Genomic DNA, 17,358 nt, shown 5'->3' on the forward strand with positions numbered 1-17,358 from the left:
ATAAAATGTTTTCCTTGTAATTTTGGAAGGATATAGTTGAACATTACATTTAAACTGTTTTTGTGATTGGTTCTTAAAGTCAAGGATATAAAACTAAAAGCCACTGTTTAAATCAAATCGAATGTCTTAGAATAAACATTATACCAGGGGCTTGACTTGAGGCTGTGTGAGTCTACTTATATTTTTTTCAGGTCCTAAAATATATAAATATCCAACCAAAAATATTGATTTTATATTTTAATTGAATATTGTGATTTAAAATGCCTTTATCCCCAACAACATGAGGGCATTTTACTGCTTCTGCTGTCATAAAATGTTCAAAAATTTAGGAAATATTCAATATCCACATAATAATCACCCAAAACAAAACTCTTAAAAAAAAATGTGGTCACAAAAATATACATATAAATATATTAATATAAAATATACAATTTATGTAGCTAGATAATATATTTATAGAATTGTGTGTAAATTTATTTTAAAATTAAATATATTTGTATAATATTTCTAGGGTTTTGTCAAACGTAATGTAGCAACAGCTGTGCCGCATATAAACTCGAGTCCAGTGAGGGACAGCAGTGAGCACAAGTGCAGTGCAATGGCTTTATTGAAATAATTATGATTTCAGTCACCAAAAACAGCAACGGGAGAATAATGTCGTTGTTGGAGTCTGAGGTTGTCTCTGTTCTGGAGACACTCGTTAAGGCAACGGTTAATGAAATGACGAAAGTTATGGACTCTTCAGGCAAACCTCCACAAATTAAAGAAGACAAGTCACCCACCCTGGACTTTAAAGTAAGTGTACAAGAAGTGCACGAAATGACCGGCGTTTGTTTTTAAACCATAGTTTACAACCTGAAGGATTTAATTGAAATATAATAAAATGTGTTTAGTGAATATACAAGCATCTCTGAGGCTGAGAGTCACAGATAAAGTGATCATTTAAATGTAATATTTACCATTTTGTAACCCTGTTAAAAATGGCCACATTCCTTAAAATTGTGGCACCCATTTCATTCAAAATCATTTCATTCCAGTTTCTCAGTTTGTTTACAAATTGACTGCATTACTCTAGCTCAGACATTGGATAACAATCCTGTTATCAAAATTATTGTTAGAAAACTTTATCCTGTCAGGTCTTGTAGCTAATCCGTATTGAATGCCATCTTAATTTAGGCTAATTTTTAATTGATTTGTGCCTGTATTTCAGACCCAGCTGAACTCTGTGTTAACACGTAACGCAAATGAAGCTATGGAGAAAATGTGCCAGCTTTTCTCTGCACTTCTGCACCATGAAATGATTCAGAGTGCACAGGATGACTTGAAAACAAGACTGTACAAGGAGAGACTAATCTAACCAGCAGTCCACTGACCAACTTTCTCTAGGTGAGATTCAATGATTATTCTTCATCCACACCACTGTGCTTTTCTTTTCTTCTTTCTTTAGAGCAAATCTTTAAGATTTATGATGTGCTGTGCCATTGCAGTCTCTGTGGAGAAAGGGACAGGAGGAGATCATTGACATGGACCATGTGAAAACAGTAAGTCATTCATGCATAATAGATTGCAACAGTTTGGTTCTAAAAGTAAAAATCTCTTTGATATGTATAACTGATGGTTTTTCAGTGTAGAACTACAATATTAAAATTCTAAATAGTGATCAGAAAAATCATTCTCATTACACTCAGAAATTAATTTAATAGTAATTGTAAATATTTGAATATTTTGCAATTATGTTCAAATAAATAGTTTTTTTTGCTTATCGATGACCATGATGCAGTAGTTTTAAACACCATTTATCATTATTTGATTAAATCATTTACATCAGTTACAATTAAAGTTTATAATGTCTAATTCATCTCAGAGATTATTGGATTGGTTCAAGACTAAGAAGTCTTTATCGAAAAAAACGTAAATCCTAATGGAGAAGATGAAAAGAAAAACAGATGCTCACCATTTCCGAAAAAAAAAAAAAAATTATGCACCACAACTGTTTTTATACATTAATAATAAGAAGAAGAAATGCTTCTTGAGCACCAAATCAGCATATTAGAATGATTTCTGATGGAACGTCAATTAATGACTAGTAATGACTGCTGAAAATTCAGCTTTAGCATCAAAGGAATAAATAATTTCAAAATATATTCAAACTTAAAAGAGTTATTTTAATTGTAATAACATTTCACAACATTACAAAATCTTTACTACAATATATTTTACTGACCCCAAACATTTGAACAGTAGTGTATACCGCAACAATACACTTCTTTCGCGTTGACATAAATTGTTTTATTTTTCTGTTTTTAAAGCCCACTAAAACACAGAAGATGGCGATCATTAGGGAAGAAAAGTCAGTGGATTCTTCAGAAAACAGCAACCATCCTCAGTTTATAGTGTTGCAGGACAATGATGCTGCGGACATCAGCTTCCCTGGACTGCAAAATATAAAAAAACTCCACAGTGACTCAGGATAATGTGAAAGTATCTAGAATAGTAACAGTGTCAAATGTGGCAGCAGAGAAACCCTTTAGCTGCTCGCAGTGTGGTCAATGCGGCAAGACCTTCACTGAACACAAACAGCTGAAGGGTCATCAGAGGATTCATAACGAAGACAAGAATTAGATTACCTAGATTTACATGTCAAGTTTGTGGGAAGTCTTTTCATCAAGCTTATTGTCTCAGGAAGCATTTGGTCGTGCATTCGAAAGAGAAGCTGCATAAATGTGACGTTTGTGGGAAGAGCTTCCACTTTCGTAACAACCTACTTCGCCACCAGAGATTTCACACAGCACAAGGGAACGCGCGTGGGACAAAACAGACACCACTGTTTTGTATGTGGGATGATCTTGGGTTGCTTAAACGCCCTAAAAATGCATCTCCCGATTCATGAGGGACAGTTACCGGTCAGTTGTACAGTGTGAAATCTCACCAGCACAAACACTCGGTGACTGACAAACACAGCTGTTGTTTGTGCGGAAAGTCCTTTCAGAGTGTTGCCGGAGTGAAAACTCACAAAAGGATTCATACAGGAGAAAAGCCTTATATTTGTTCAGTGTGCGGGAATACATTTCGGCAGCAGAACAGAATTAAGGCTCACCAGACCAAACATACAGGTGAAAAACCTTTTAGTTGAACTTGTGACACATGCGGGAAAGGTTTTTGCACCTTGGGAAATCTCTGTCGACATCAGTGCATACACACTGGAGAAAAGCCGTTCAGGTGTGTCGAAAGCATGCGGGAATTTAACCAGTCGGATTCACTCAAAGCTCACATGCATATTCACACAGAATTTTTGCTTATCTCAGAAATCTGAGGTGCCATAAATGTGTATAAATTTAAAGGGATCCTTCACCTGAAAATGAAAATTCTGTCATCATTCACTCTTGATATGATGATGTAAACCCCTCTACTGACTTTTATTGTATTGACAAAGAAACAAATTATATAAAAAAATATATATATATAAATAAAAATATAAATAAAAATACTTTGAGACTATATATAAAAGTAACAGTGAAAGAAAATAAGTCATATTAGTTTGAACAACACGAGGGTTTGTAAATGATTGCAGAATTGAAATTTTTGGGTGAACTATCCCTTTAAAGTTACAGTTTAACAGTTCCAAATAGATCAGACAGGGTTACAGGGTTTTCATTTCCATATGCTGATTTCTTCAGTTAGATATAAATATTTAAGTGTAAGAAATCCCTTAAGGTCCCCATGTGGTGTTTTTAATTCCTCAAAACTGTAGTTTCCCAAAGGCAGTCACAGAAACGCGGTTTGAACATTTTGAAACAGCCTTTTTTTTTTTTTGCTACGTCACAAAATTCAATAACCAATCGCGTCACGGGATCCTATCCTTAGCATAGCATTAAATGTGCTGCAAATCCGAGGGTTTAGTGAGAAGGCTGTAAGGTTAATCCGGTAACTGTATTGCTAACTGTTAATATTTCCCACTATTTTCACAATGTCATGTGCTGTTAGTGCTAATTTATTTGTATTTAGAACCGCTAACTTGAATAATAACCCGCGCAGCAGTTTAAATGTAGCCTGAGCACGTCACATGATCGAGGGCGCGATTTGATAGACTGTAAAAAAATATGTACGTAGTGTCCGTGACGTCACCCATAGACTCCTCAATATGCGTTTTTTTCAAAAACATATAAATACCTAGACGCCTCATTGGCCGCTTTGAGCCGTTGCTGCGATACGTCAACGCGTCCGCCATGTTTGTGAGGGCAAGACTGCCTTAAACATAAATGGAAGTAAACGGGGGAGCTGCGGTTTTTCTGGATTAAAACATGATAACGTACACATTTATCAACCGATTTCAGAGGTTTGTGATCTACATGCAGTTAAAAATCACTTTGCCTCCAGTTATTTAGTTTGGTTTGGAAAATTATTAATTTTCGTAAGAAACTGAACGCTCACACTTCTCACTTGTTGATTTTTTCGGTTTACAATTCTAATGTTAATGTAGTATAACTGTGACATGTACATGTAATCTGAATGTATATTAAATGAAATAAGTTGTTTTATTGCTTTCTCTGTGTTCAACCCCCAACATTTTAGCTTTTCTTGTGCTTCAGGTCAGAACCTGTTTTTATACAGTCTGTGGTCAGAACACAGCTCATTCACTTTTAAATATTGGGGGAAAAAAAATCGAAATAATACGTCTTTAAACACTTATAATTTACCATCATTGAGAAAATTGAATATAACCAGCGAATACAAATCGAAAAGTAATACACTGGTAGTTTGCTTTTTATTTTGATAGCACTCTATACAGATAAACTCCACAACAAACAATAACAAATGCAACTGATAAGCCTTTATGGATCCAGTGAAACTTAGTTACAGTGGTAAAATATTATTCACCTATACAGCGCACAGTAAAAATATAGTAAAAGTGATATGTAATATAAAAATATATATGTTGTGCAACTTGTAGTAAAGTGAATAATATAAAAAGCGAGTACAACAGTACAATAACATAAGTGATATAATAGATTTATAATAGCACAAAGTATATGTATAATACCATAATAAATAAATTAATAACAACAGATGAATAATAGCAAGAAGAATATGTAATATCAAGGGTGGAATAATACAGAATAGACAAAAATGAATAAATTAATAGTAAATTATAAAGTAAAATAAACAATCTTGAAATGTAGTTGTATAATAGTATTTGTGTAAATAATTATTAAACAAATTAAGACACAACACAAAAAAAATGTGGACGTGAATTCCAAATTGTGTTTAATTAATGATCTCCTTAAGTATAATATATACATGTACACACACATATATATATATATATATAATATATATATATATATACATATATATATATATATATAAAATACAAAATGGTGGTTTAGTTGTGATGACAAAACCTGACTAATAAAGACTAATTCTACACTGCTTCCCTCAAGATTTTCCTATATTTTTTCAACTAATGAGTAAAATAATGTAAACAACTTGACAATGCTTGACATTTTGTTCTACAATGCAAATTACAAACACCCATGCAGAAAACACAAATTTTTAAACAGTTGTTTATTTTTCCATATGTTAATACATGTATGTTTGGGGTGTGAGTGTGTGCAGTTTACGTTGTACAACAAAATATCAAAGTATAGTTATATTTAACACAGACCAGAAAATTAATAATCATTATTACAACATCAAGGGCAATAATAAACAATGATTTTGTCATGATATTGCAGCTTGACTCACTGTGAGTTCCTGTGTTTTTCACTTCTAGGCTATTTACATCATGTAGTTTTTGTGTAAATACACACACAGTACATGATCAGCATTAAACAGCCTGTGTAAATAATTTTAAATGTAGTCTATAGTATTGTGATTGACTGAAGAAACTGGTTATATTTAAATAATAATAATTAATAATTCCTTACATTTATATAGTGCTTTTCTGGGCACTCAAAGCGCTTTACATAGAAGCGGGAATCTCCTCGTCCTCCACCAGTGTGCAGCATCCACCTCTAAATATTTGAAAAAAAAAAACAACAGAAACATTTAATAAGGTAATTATATTGTTATAAAAATTACCCTTACAAAGATAAAAAAAAAAAATGCTCCCGGAAGTCTACTCCGGGGAGAGAGAGAGTTGTTTGAAATTGATCAGGGTCATTCTGGCCATTCATTCAGGGCTATTTTGGGTTTTAACTAGTACAAATACAACATTGGGCTGTGGAAGTATAGCCTTGTCTCCTGGAAATGCAGAGAACAGCTTTCTTCAGCTTTCCTTAAGACTTTCCTTGTCCTGTTTGCAATTGACTAAAAAGAAAAGAAAAAAGAAAAGAAAAGAAAAAAAAATAATATATATATATATATACACATATATAATCAGTTCACAGTTTTATGATATGCTATGAAATCATTATTATCAAGTGATGATAAATAAGTAACGTTAGTGAAGTTAAAGAGAGATGCTTTAGCTCCTTCACTAATCCTGGCAGTCTGAGATTTGTCAAAGTGCTCACTGTACATCTTGTGCTTATAACACAATTTAGTTTATGATATAAACTACAATACAAGTTGAAACTTAATAAGAATTCATTTAAACTTTGATTTCTTATAAAGTCTCAGCTTTCACTAACTAGCGATATCGCTAGCTATTAATAGTCTGACACTGGTGGCTAATTAAGCTGTCAACTTAAAGCTAAAAATGACCAAAAAACATCCAGAAACAACTGTTGAGTCTTACCTGTGAAAGATAATACCCCGAAATCTGTTTTTATTATTGTGCAATGATTTGTAGATGCCCAAGCTGCCGACGAATAAGGTATGTTTTCCTCTGTCCCGATATGAGAGTAACGGAGAGTTGCCCGCTCCAATATGGCGGCGACGTCAAATATTACGCCCCCTCCTCACGCGCCTTCTTTCTGAACGTGATTTTTGTTTAATGAAAGCTCAAAGTGTGCAGAGCGGGCCGTCGCCATCTTGGCAGCGCGTCACCGCGCGACTCTCCCGGAAAAATCGAAAATGGGCAAAAAGGCGGGAGCTGGTTGCTGAAGCCACGCCCACCTAGCGCGACGCCATTGTCAGCAGCGGCAATCCACCTGTCACTCAAGTGGCCACGCCCTTAATTATGCAGAACTGTAAGGCTTAATATAATTTAAACGGATTAGTTATAAAAAAATTCACCCCCCTCACAGTTGTCATGAAGGGCAAAATTAGCTATATAGACCAAAATAATTTTTTGCACCAGGCTGTAAACATGTTTTTTTTTCTGCTGTAAAATTGGACCTTTTAACTTGGAGTCTATGGGACTGACTTCCTTTTGCAGCCAGCCTCAAGCGGCCAGTCGATGAATTGCACACCTCGCTGGGTTTGAATCTGACACCTGACAAATATTGTCCCTCAGCTTTAACCTCAGCATCCGCACGTCACATGATCGAGGGCGCGATTTGGAATCACAAACTTGGCTGCATTTGAGCCTTCAAAGCATTTTGAGGACACAACATCGTCAATTAAGTAACTTTAACAGTATCCACCGTAGTTTTCCGCTAGTTTTATCAGTCATTATCCGTGTACGAACCAGTGCAAACGGATATTGTTACCTCACGAAGTTAGCCAGCAGTCTCTTAACGTTGAGCATACCATCTTATTTCTGGTTCAAACACACATGGCTTAATTAAACCAATATTTCCACTCGCCATTGCATCACATTTACTACAGTTCATTTAGTGCAGGGGTGCCCAAATTCGGCCCTGGAGGGCCGGTGTCATGCAGAGTTTAGACACACCTGAAGCTAATCAAGCTCTTATCAGGCATACTAGAAACCTCCAGGTGTGTTGAGGCAGGTTGGAGCTAAACTCTCCAGGACATCGGCCCTCTGGGTGGGACTTTAAAATATCTGTTTAGTGTACAATTGATCTTTAAATTTATGTTAAATGATCTCTAAACACTGACAAATAAATCAAAGCCAACAGAACTTGTTCTGATTAAATCAGAACATTAAATTATCGACACAGTGTTTCTTCTTGAGGATTTTTTTCAGTTCACTTTGAGGACAAACGTAAAGGAGAGTTAACACAACTATTTGAGTCCAGATAATGTAAGTGTACCCTCAAATTTGACACTTCTACAACCACGCAAAATGATCCATCACTAAACCATCACTTCCAGCCAACTGTCATACTCTCATTCATGAGTTCATGTAAAAGTTAGCAAACTGTGAATCTTTTGCGAGAAGTGATGGTCCTCTGTGCTTCCACATCACTTCTCCTGTGAGCTTCAACATTAAAATTCGTCATGTTTTAAATTTTGAGTGGAGCATCCCTTTAAGAACTGTGAGCAACATGCATATAATGCTATATTTTGATTAAAGGGATCATGATGATTTATTAATAAAATAAAATACAGCCTACATCATTTGTCTAGGTTCTAGTTGGTTACATGGTCTGTAACAGTACTGTGTTGATTTGACCCCCATTTGTTTTGAATTTACATACTTGAAATAGTTAAGCCAATACTGTGGTACTAATATTGAGTTGGTCCCATAAACAGTCAAAACATTATTGGTATTGGACATTCTGACTTTCTCTACATTCATTTTCAAGTAACTTTGTTATAACTTTAAGGGCAACACTAACTAGTTAAATATCATTTAGATGTAGATGTTTCAAGGCATTTCCTCATCTTTTACCCTTCGTGAATAGACTATTCATCTTCTAGTAAAGCCAGCCTCTACATAAGTACCATGATTACTTTTAAAGCCTAATTACAGTGATTAAATTATGGGAAAGGGTGGGCTAAAATTCTACGTGCATGAGGTCCAAAACATTTGACAAATGTACGTAAGTTACTTACTACAATTTAATCCAGGAATTTTAATTCATAAATCTGAATTAATATCCTTTTTGTCAGTTTCTACTCATTCTCACGTCACAACATATTATTGACAAGCTAGGCCTGTAAAATAAAAAAGGACATAAACGGAAGATTTTAAATGGGTCTGTAATTTGCCAATTAATTTGGATCTAGTTGCGGTTTCTTAATGAGAGGCTTAATAATTGCCATCTTAAATGGTTTAACCACCTGAGTAAAACCATCAGTGCCGTTTATAACGGGGTATACATCTTATACTAAACCTCTTGTTTCATTTAGTTAAATGTACAATACTTGGATTGCCTTAGCCTTGAACGAGAGTCCAGATGCAGTCTCAGATGAAAGTCTTGATGGTTTGGAGGTTCGATGGTGTAGAAGTTGAGATCACGTACTTCCGGGTTTCAAGAGTGATGAACTCCAAAAAGATGTTATTCTGACTCTGTGGTGGTCGGGAGCGTTTTCTCCCAGATGAAGGTGATGAAGAGCTAAGAGACACATCAGCTGAGATCCAAGGATCGTTGATGAATGTAAAGACAAGGCCAAAGCCTGGCGCAGACTTAAGAGTTGCAGAAGAGTTCTAGCTCACAACCTCATCTTCTCAGAAACTAACAGAGCTGCAGAGTTTTTGGGCTATATGTTGGAGCCCACCGGGCACGCCAGCACTGGTTCAAGCTCTCCACACGGGAAGCAATCAGAAGTTTCAGCAGAAGACCAAGAGCGGGACTGTGTGTGAGCCCTTTAAAGTCTGGGAAGACTCACACCTCTCAGGATGGGCTTGACCAATAAGAAAGGCTGAATTTCCAGGCGGGCGGTTGGAAATATGGGGGGGGGGGGGACAATAAACATACTTAAAACAACAAGTTGTTGATGCAAAAACTACTAAAGATTCTTAGAACACTAATATTGTACCAACATATAATATACATTCTCGTTTAGATCATCAGAAGACAAATTCATAGATACTGAACATGGTATAGGTAAGATTGAATGAATGAGTGGTTCTATTATAATCATGTGTAAAACAGTATACGATACAAAAGACAATACTTACAAGAACAGTAAGTATTTACACAATGACCTGAAGGATATGCATGTTCATTCAAAGAAAGGTTATCTATGAATTAATTAGAGAAGATTCCATTTTTATGGGCACTATGTTTTTCCTACGGTTAAAAGATGGTGAGAGGGAGAACTGTCAACATGCCATTAGGTCGTAAAGTTTATCTGGTCTGGCTGAGGTGTCCTGGTTGCCATGGTAACCAGGGACCTGTGGTCATTCACAGACATGCTGGCACCCAGTATGTTTACTGGGTGAGGCGTCTGGGATCATTTGTTAATCTAATGAATAATTGATTTGTTAAATCTAATGAAAAATTGTGTGTCTAATAGGTCCAAATGCTACAGAGCCCAAGCTTTTGAAATAATGTTTTTCACTTAATTTGTGATTTTCTGGTTTAATCACGATCAGATTTGTTCTAGATCCTATAGGAGATTTATTATTTGATCTCATTATTTGGGGAGCACACACGGTCTCTATCGAATGGACTACACATGTGCTATTATTGATGAAGTTGGTAGAACAACAAAGACTTTGATTTGAGGTTTGACTTTCTAGTCATACGGTTCATAGCATCTTGGAGATGATGTCCGACAGAAGATCTGCTCCTGTTCTGCTGAGGTGCAGGCCATCAGCACGGAAAAGCCTAGGTCACTCCCAGAAAAGATTCCAATTATTAACAAAGAGCAGTTTCTGTTCATTACACCACAACATTAGACATTCATTTAGAGCAAATAATCTACTGAACCTTTCATTTCCTCGTCGGTACGTCGGAAGCAGTCCAGATACGATGATCCTCTTCGAGGGCGATGTGCTGCGTACCGTCTGGATCAGACTCCTGAAGTCCTGCTTCAGAACCTCCATCTGCTACAGCCTGATGTCGTTCACCCCCGCGTGCAGCACAACCTCTCTGATACTCTTGTCGCCCTTGAGGATCGCGGGTAACTGCGCAGCAACATCGAGAACATGAGCACCAGGAAAGCAATGAATGTGCACCTTACCTTTAGCTGAGGTAACATGGACGTGCCGGACAATCGAGTCACTGATGACAACAGCGTCACGTTCCATCTCGCAAAGAGGGGCGAAGCAGATTCGGGTGGAGATCTTGAAGACCGGGGGCGGTGAAGGGGGAGAGGTCCTCGCTCCGGGGCTTGGCTCGCACCTTACACACCTGAAGCACCCAGGGTCTGTGGTGTCCCGGCGCCGGAGTGAAGGAGACCTGAGACAATCGCATCCTAGGTGCACAGGCACTGAGCGGAGAAACACATAGTAGGAGTATTAACATCATGCGGGAAGCTTACCGCGGATTTATGGGCGTCAGCGCGGGATGTCTCAAGAGCTGTTCTCCGCTCTCGTAGCTGGGCCTGCTTCTCCAGTAGATCGCGGATCTGCTTCTTCACGGTCTCCAACTCCAACTTCTCCTGCATGGACGTCCCCATGTTACTGTTTCTGTTTTTACTGTTCAAGCCGATCTACTGCGCATGTGTGGAACACATCCGACGAGAGAGCCCCCAGCATACACTTTCAGTAGTGTAAATACAAGTAGTCCGTGTCCATGCTGTCCACAGCTGTCCGTGTACGCGTCTGAACCGGAGTTTATATTTGAATATATTTAAAACATAATTTATTACTAAAATGGCAAAGCTGAATTTTCACCAGCATTTACTCCAGTCCTCAGTGTCACATTGTCACATGATCCTTCAGAAATAATTGTAATATGCTGATTTGGTGCTCAAAAAACATTTCTTATTGTCAGTGTTAAAAATGTTTGAAAAAGTTGCTTTTTTATGTTTAAAAAAAAAAAGATTGTTTGATGAACAGAATATTCAATAAAACAGCATTTATTTGAAATATAAATATTTTGTAACATTACAGGCTAAATAACTTTACTGTAACTTTTTAATCAATGTAATGTCCTTGCTAAATAAAAGTATTAATTTCTTTCAAAACAAATCTTCCTGGCCCAAACATGTGAATGCTTTTATATGATGTGATATGATATTATATTATATTATATTATATTATATTATATTATATTATATGTGATTAATGACATTTCTCTGTAGTAATGTTCGTATAAGTCTTTTTAATTTAGCAAAGCAGAAGATCCGTCATCATTCACTGACAAAATATTTTATCATGCAGATGCATTTCGAATCACGTCCCCAGAACCAGGTTGTACTAGCGTACAGTGACCAGCTGGAGGAGTGGTAGATATTTATTGTGGCATTGGCGATGGGTCTTGCTACATGAATGGATGAAGAGTCAGGGTTTAGGACCATGGGGGGGAAGTGTTTGTGTGTGAGCGTCCGCCGCAGCCCTGCCCAGCCTATTCTTTCTCCTGACGTCCTTCCTTGATGTCCGTGTCACACGCTGCCGAGGATGAACATTTTACAGCCACTGTACAGTTTTTATGTTTGGGAGCACTGACATACCCTGCCTCTTCGAAAAGGATATTGTTCATTGGTCTTTGTTGCGACGGGCGTGTGCTCGAGATACGCTCAATAGTTTGGATTTCGTATTATACCCGCTGTTGTTTATTTATTAGTAAATTGTTTTCCTGCAAATGTACACAGATGACTCTTTGAAGGGGACACTGCGTCCGTGGGAGTGGTTTATTTTTTTCTGGACAACCCGGACTCATTGAAAAAATGAGGCTGTTTTCACCGGTTTGACGCTGCGGTAGCTTTTTCTCCCCCTTGTTCTGTTCTGCTTTTGTGTTCTTTCTGTCTGTCTCGTGACATGCAATCGTTGACGTCTGGTCCTTGAGGTTTCAACATACATTTCTGCGAACCAGACTCTGTATATGGACATGTTATGAGGACAGTTGAGTGAGACGTTTTCATCTAAGGACAAAATTATCTATTATTCCGGCTAGCCAAAGTACCAAAGACATGAGCATCATATAGCATTTTTTATCATCTTTGTTCTGATCCCACCAGTACTGCACGTAGCATCCAGTAAACTTGGCCGAAAATGAGGATTGTTTAAGGAAAACGCTGTACTGGTGGTCGGAGAGGGCAGCGATAGCCTCGCGATACTGGCTCGGCTGCTGACTGTCTCTGCTGCCTGCGCTGATTCAATTAGAAACTGTACACGGACCGCTGAAATAAAGGCAGGGTTGCTGTAGGCTGAAGCTTCAGGGACGATGTCCTCACGCGCACCGCTGCAGCCGGGGAACGAACGGAATGTAGACCACGTAAGTGTAACGCTTTCTTACGTCATTTAATTCCATTTGATTTGAACGTTTGTCGTGAAAAATAGTGGCGATGGGAAGTGAGACTCGCGAATCGGTTCTTTCGAAACCATTCGTTTCGAAGTAATGGTTCAAAATAATACATTCAGCGACTCCTTTACGTCATCACGTAATTATTAAGACATCATAGGATGACATTACTTTTTCTGTGTTTGTAGTTTTATGCTGTTTGCTGTTTGTTACGGGTTTATTATTATTATTTTTATTGATAATAAGGGTGGTTATTGTATTTTCACGTGTCCTAGTTTGGTTTGTTGCAGCCACTATTCTGCTCATAAAAAGTATTTGAAAAACTAAATAGGCCTGTTGTCAATTTGTATTGACAACAGTATAATAATATCGTAAAACAAATCGTTTGGCTGAAAAAAAAAAATTAAAACTTTCTAAACTGATATGTGTTGACAAAACTGCAGTCAGACATACTCAGAGTATATAATATCTCCATTTGTGACATTTCTTTTATCAGCTATTAAAGTATCGTGGGGGGAGTCGTGGCCTAATGGCCAAATGCTCTTATCGGTTCAGTCGGTTCTCGGTTCATTATGAATCGGACATGGCTCAAAAACCGTTTTAGTTGAATTCTTGAAAGAACCACTCGAAGCGATTTTGCGATTCAGTGAAAAGACTCGAGTCAAAAGAACACTTCATTGTAGCTAATCAGGAGCACTGACATATAGCCAGAAGTGGTGGAGTTTTATGGACATGTCAGTAGCGTTTGGCACTGTTATCTAAAAAGGTGTCTCAGCTAAATCAAGAATTAAAGAGTATGTTTCCATGGCTGTCTTTGTTGTCGTTTAACTCATGGAGTGAGAGACTCTTTTAAAGACTATCTGTAAAATTCAATTTGTGGATGATTCATTTGCAGTTATTTGTGGGGGGTTTTAGACATATCCCCATGCAAAATCTTCTTGTAAACCTCAGGCCTACGTGAAGTAAACCCACTTCTTTTCATGGTCAGTATTGTGTAATTTCAGCTTCTAAGGCCAAGCTATGCCTTGTACTCATAGACAGGGCCATACGCATCAGTATTCAGATTAGTGGTTGATCAATATAGACATTTAATGACTTTTTACTGTTGCCTTCCCCCAATCTGAGATGTTTGGTTACACCATTGTGCGTATGCCAAACTGCAATATCATGTATTGCATTTTTGTAGTATTCAGCAGCATATTTATGCTTCCCTTTTGTTGTGTCTTAATTAAAATCATAAAAAGTCGGCTTTGTTGATGTACACGTGTAAGTAAACAGATGTCCGGCAGAGAGCTTGTTATAAAATTTTGAACACAGTGTAAAGTATATCAAAACCATACAAAAATATGTTTGCTTCTCAAGGTAGCAAGGCTTGGCCTTATTTTTGCACACACACAGTTAATAACATTGATATTGGGCTTTCTTCTACTTGTAAATTTGTATATTAGTGTATCTTACTAAAGGCCTATTCATGTACCTCAAGATTTATTAATAGTAAATAAAAGCATTAAAAGAGTAGGTTACTCAAAACATATGTTAGCATTTACACACCCTAACGGAGTTCCAAGCCTGTGTGATTTTTGTTCTGATTGTTCTTTTCCATTAAAAACCAATGGATGTGGGTTCAAACTTAAAATATAAGTAGTCAAAATAACTAATACTGCTTTATGGTAAACAGACAGAAAGTAGGTAGAAAGGCAAATAGTTTTGGAAGTGAGTCATTGATGGCATAATTTAATTTTTTTTGGTTCAGCTGTCCCTTTAAGATAGAAATGCCCAGACTTTTTACTTAAATGCCAAGAACCAAACTTGATTGAGGGCCATGGGCCAAAAGTAAAAATCAAAGGTGATCACAAGCAAACTGGTTTGGGCTTCTCAGCTTTAGGTTAGGCAAGTTATGAGGCTGGAAAATTTTATGGTAAGATTGTGGCTAGATGGTTTTTAGTAGACTGTTGCAAATATGGGTTTCACACATAATGTAATTAACAGTTAAGAAGTTTCCACTTCAAACTGTCAAATAACTTGTGGTTGGTGTACTTACTTTTACCAAAGCTCTTTATTATGTAAGTGGAATGTCAGGTGTCAGTTTACTTCTTGAATAGGTTATAAGGAGATGTAAAAGACATCTGCTTTCCACATTGTTACGTTATGTGCCATAATCTGATCGCTTGAAAGAAATTTGATTGCTTTTATTTATTGCTACTGTGATCGGAAATCGGATTATGTGTTATGCAAAAACTATTGACCCACAAAGGGATTCCTAAACGCAGTGACTTAGTGGAGAACGTCATAGATTGATAAATAAAGGAGTATACATAAAGAAAAAGGAGTGGTTGGCTATGTGACTGAAAGATGATGAAAAGTCTGCATAGTTTGTGCTTCGGTTATCTAGCACATCTGCAAGCACAGACACAGAAACATGGCATGCCACAGAGGCATGGCAAGAACTTCGAGAATGATGAGAGCTGATGAGAAGGGATGAGATGAGAGTGAGCAGGAACACAAAGCAAACACAATAGGAAATGCATCTACCAAACTGGGAGGTTATGTAAACTCTCTGTCTAGCTACGGAATAAGAGTGGAACAATGATGTCAAAACAAAGAGCCTGCAAGTGAATCCACAGATTCCATACAGGCCAGAGAAACATCATGTTGTCTATCAAGTAGAAGTTGCTCAAGGCTAGTCTAGAGGACTGGGTCAACTGGAGAAGAAATCCCAGGACGTCCTGTACATTTTAAAGGGATACTCCACCCCAAAATGAAAATTTTGTCATTAATCACTTAGCCCCACATCGTTCCAAACCCGTAAATGCTCCGTTTGTCTTCGGAACACAATTTAAGATATTTTGAATGAAAACTGGGAGGCCTTTGACTGTCCGATAGACTGTCAAGTAAATAACAGTGTCAAGGTCTATAAAAGGTATGAAAGTCCTCGTCAGAATACTCCATCTGCCATCGGACGTGCAATCTGGGTTATATCAAAGACTATAGAATACCCAAGACATGTTACTTGTATAGTTTTGAATGGGGAAAAATGCAACGCTCAATATGGTCCCTCAATCGCAAGAAGCCCCGCCTTCTGAATGAAGGAGCCAATCGCTAATCGATAAAGTCAACATGTCACTGCAGCTCCCGGTTGCTATAGAAACAGTCAGCGTTCTGAGACGTGTGCTCAGGACTGCGCATGCGCACTGCATGATCTAGCCTAAATAATAAGCTTTTTGTAAGGCTATTTGACCAAAATAAACATTTATGACACAGTTGTTATCAGATTTCTTTGGTGATTTCAAATATGAAATTTAATCGCAAGCTTAGTGAACAGTTTTGTGGAATTTGATATTTCCCCATTCTAAGAGATAGGAGTTGCACTTGGATGTCTAAAAGGCGTTTCAAAGATGGCCGCTCAGTGACATGTCTTAAAGGGATTTTGGTTATATGAAGTGACGGGAACACTTTTTGTACGCGAAGAAAACAAAAATAACGACTTTATTCAACAATTCCTTTGTCAACAGTCTCCTCTGTGTCTCTCCATTTCACCGTTGCACCGCTTCGTATAACCCAGATTGCACGTCTGATGGCAGATGGAGTATTCTGACGAGGACTTTCATACCTTTTATGGACCTTGACACTGTTATTTACTCAGCAGTTTATGGGACAGTCACAGGCCTCCCGGTTTTCATCCAAAATATCTTAAATTGTGTTCCAAAGACGAATGGAGCTTCTATGGGTTTGGAATGACATGGGGTAAGTGATTAATGACAAAATTTTCATTTTGGGGTGGAGTATCCCTTTAAAGGTCATTTATGAAAATTAATTCATGTTTCCTTTGCAAGGTTAAATTAGGTCTAAATGGCAGCCATCTTGATAACCATCAGCTTTAAACCATCAACCACTAAACCATCAGCTTTAGTTTTGTAACAGCTTTACAGAAGAAAATGGTATCCACCTTATTCCTGTTGAGCCTACTGCGTTTTGAATTATGGGTGGCACTTCTGGTTTGGGAAACTTCCATTCAAAAAGACTGAAACAAATCATTTCAAATCATAAGGTTGTCCTACAAATAAAGCTTATCCATCTGTTTGACTGAATGAGCTGTCGATTTGCCTTCATGTTTTATTGATTTATCATGAGAATAATGTAACATTTGGTATTTTAACGTGACATGTTATAACAAGAATATCTATGGCAAGAGCTCTCGTCAGTCTCTGCA

General features: G+C 37.3%; 1 protein-coding gene and 1 long non-coding RNA gene across 6 annotated transcripts in view; both read left to right on the forward strand.

The window, feature by feature from the left end:
- Window positions 1-426: 426 nt before the first annotated feature.
- On the forward strand, window positions 427-2,446 carry LOC109103219. Its single transcript, XR_006161752.1, has 3 exons — window positions 427-1,386; window positions 1,488-1,541; window positions 2,310-2,446. It is a non-coding gene; the product is annotated as an uncharacterized LOC109103219 (long non-coding RNA).
- A 9,710-nt stretch (window positions 2,447-12,156) lies between these two features.
- Window positions 12,157-17,358, forward strand: part of LOC109084132 (MAP/microtubule affinity-regulating kinase 4-like) — a 38,735-nt gene continuing 33,533 nt past the window's right edge. For 3 of the 5 annotated variants that reach the window (XM_042771165.1, XM_042771166.1, XM_042771167.1), the window contains exon 1: window positions 12,159-13,121. In XM_042771165.1, the coding sequence (XP_042627099.1) occupies window positions 13,071-13,121 (51 nt within the window). In that variant the 5' untranslated portion in view covers window positions 12,159-13,070. Of the gene's footprint in view, window positions 13,122-17,358 lie in introns of all 5 variants that reach the window. The other 2 variants (XM_042771168.1, XM_042771164.1) reach the window with 2 other exon arrangements.

This window comes from Cyprinus carpio, chromosome A15, assembly GCF_018340385.1.
Source record: "Cyprinus carpio isolate SPL01 chromosome A15, ASM1834038v1, whole genome shotgun sequence".
NCBI lineage: Eukaryota > Metazoa > Chordata > Actinopteri > Cypriniformes > Cyprinidae > Cyprinus > Cyprinus carpio.